Here is a 1,858-nt window from a genome sequence, read left to right as displayed (position 1 = left end):
TTTTCTCATGATTCCAAGATTAAGTGAAACAAGAAGATTGTGCTTACATAACAGGGCTTACCCTCAGTAAAGTTGTAAAGTTTCTGACTTTTGTCTTCTGGCCTTTGATTATACCATTCTTTGTCTTATTTTCCAATTTCAGTTATGCCTCACCTGCTGTCAACAGTTTTAGAAGATTCTCTTGCTATATAGGTCTCTTCTGTCAGTGAGAAAATTACTCTGATACGTTCATTTACCTGAAGGTGAGTAACCTAATGGGTAGCCACTAACAATATTCTATGTAAAGAAAGAGCAAAAATAATACCTCTAATGGCAATTCAAGTCTCAGTAGGAATAATATTTGGGGTGGGAGCACTTCCTGAAGCTTCTCATATGTCAATCACTTCCAAAGATAAAGTCAGATCCTTTAAAACATTTTCTCCATCAGGGACGATGTGTTATTTTAGATGTTTAGAAGCAAAGAAGGCTCATGTCCTTTTCAACATAACTTTCCTTATTGCCCCTTTAACATCTTTGTTTCTCAGGCTATATATCAGGGGGTTCAACATGGGTGTCAAAGCTCCATAAAACACTGAGATAAACTTGTCCTGGTCAGGGGAGGACTTGGACTGAGGTTTCATATACATGGAGATGGCTGCCCCATAGAAGATTGTCACCACGGTCAGGTGAGAGCCACATGTGGTAAAGGCCTTGAGCCTGCCCTGGGGTGAGTGAATCCTTATGACAGCCATAGCAATTCCTATGCAGGAGAGGAGAACAAACCCAAATGGTAGCAGCAGGGTGAAGATACTGGTGATGAGGATCGTAAGTTCATTGAGGCTGGTATCAGAACAGGCCAGCTTAATGAGGGAGAGAATCTCACCGACAAAATGGTTGATGACATTAGCCCCACAGAAGTGAAGCCTCAGGGATAGGATGAGCATGGCAGTGAGCACAAGTGATGTCCCCCATGAGGTAGCAGCCAAGCAGACACACACTAGGCCATTCATAACCACTGAATAACACAGGGGATTGCTGATAGCAACCACACGGTCACAGGCCATGGCAGCCAGTAGGAGGCAATCTGCTGTGGCCAAAGCCAAGGGGACACTCGTTTGAGCCAAACATCAGGGATAAGAGAGGTAGGGATGGGTAGAGAAACAATGCACCAAAGCCTGGGGCATGCAAGCTGTTCCATAGCAAAGGTCTAAGAAAGACAGGTTACTAAGGAAGAAGTACATTGGACTGTGGAGGTTGGGGTCAAAGTGAATAAGAAAGATCATAAATCCATTCCCCAACAATGTGCTGAGGTAAATTATCAGCACTAATGTGAAAAACGTGTCTCTCCATTGAGGATAGTTAGAAATGCCAATAAGGAGAAACTGAAACACTGCTGTGACATTGTCCATGGCCATCTTTCCCTCTTGCCACTATTCATTAAATGGATGCCAATTGGCTACTTAATGTTACCTGAAAGAATGAGAATAAAGATGGAGGGTGTGAGAAAGGTGGAAAGAATTAGGATGTGCCGGATCATTATCTTTGTCCTTTTCAGAAGAATGGGACACAAATGGAATGGATATTTATAATGGGAACAGAGGCAAAGCCAGATATCCCCCCCCAACCCTAAGAAAATGGAAAGTTCCTTATCTTTTTGAAAATAGCTGTACGAAAATTTCTCCAGCCCTCCTCCACTAGAGGTCTTCTTGAATAATTTTTCCTAACTAAGAAGACAGGAAAGGTAGGCCATCTTCCTGACTTTCTCATGTCATTTTCCAAGATAAATCTGATATGTAGACATGGTTGAATCTCAGCCAACCAACAGGGTACCTTCTGACACATGTCTTAGCTAAAATATTGTCTATGTTTGGGATGTCTC

The 1,858-nt window shown here is 42.4% G+C and overlaps 1 protein-coding gene across 1 annotated transcript; it reads right to left on the bottom strand.

Annotated features, from left to right (window-relative positions):
* Positions 1-467: 467 nt before the first annotated feature.
* On the bottom strand, positions 468-1,394 carry LOC116811400 (olfactory receptor 13H1-like). The gene is given in 1 exon segment (XM_032756444.1): positions 468-1,394. A coding segment is annotated over 1 exon segment (927 nt).
* Between the last annotated feature and the right edge of the window lie 464 nt (positions 1,395-1,858).

This window comes from Hylobates moloch, unplaced genomic scaffold (assembly GCF_009828535.3).
Source record: "Hylobates moloch isolate HMO894 unplaced genomic scaffold, HMol_V3 SCAFFOLD_7, whole genome shotgun sequence".
In the NCBI taxonomy this organism is placed as follows: domain Eukaryota; kingdom Metazoa; phylum Chordata; class Mammalia; order Primates; family Hylobatidae; genus Hylobates; species Hylobates moloch.
The sequence above is the reverse complement of the archived record's forward strand: the minus strand, read 5'-3'. Positions and strand labels throughout refer to the sequence as shown.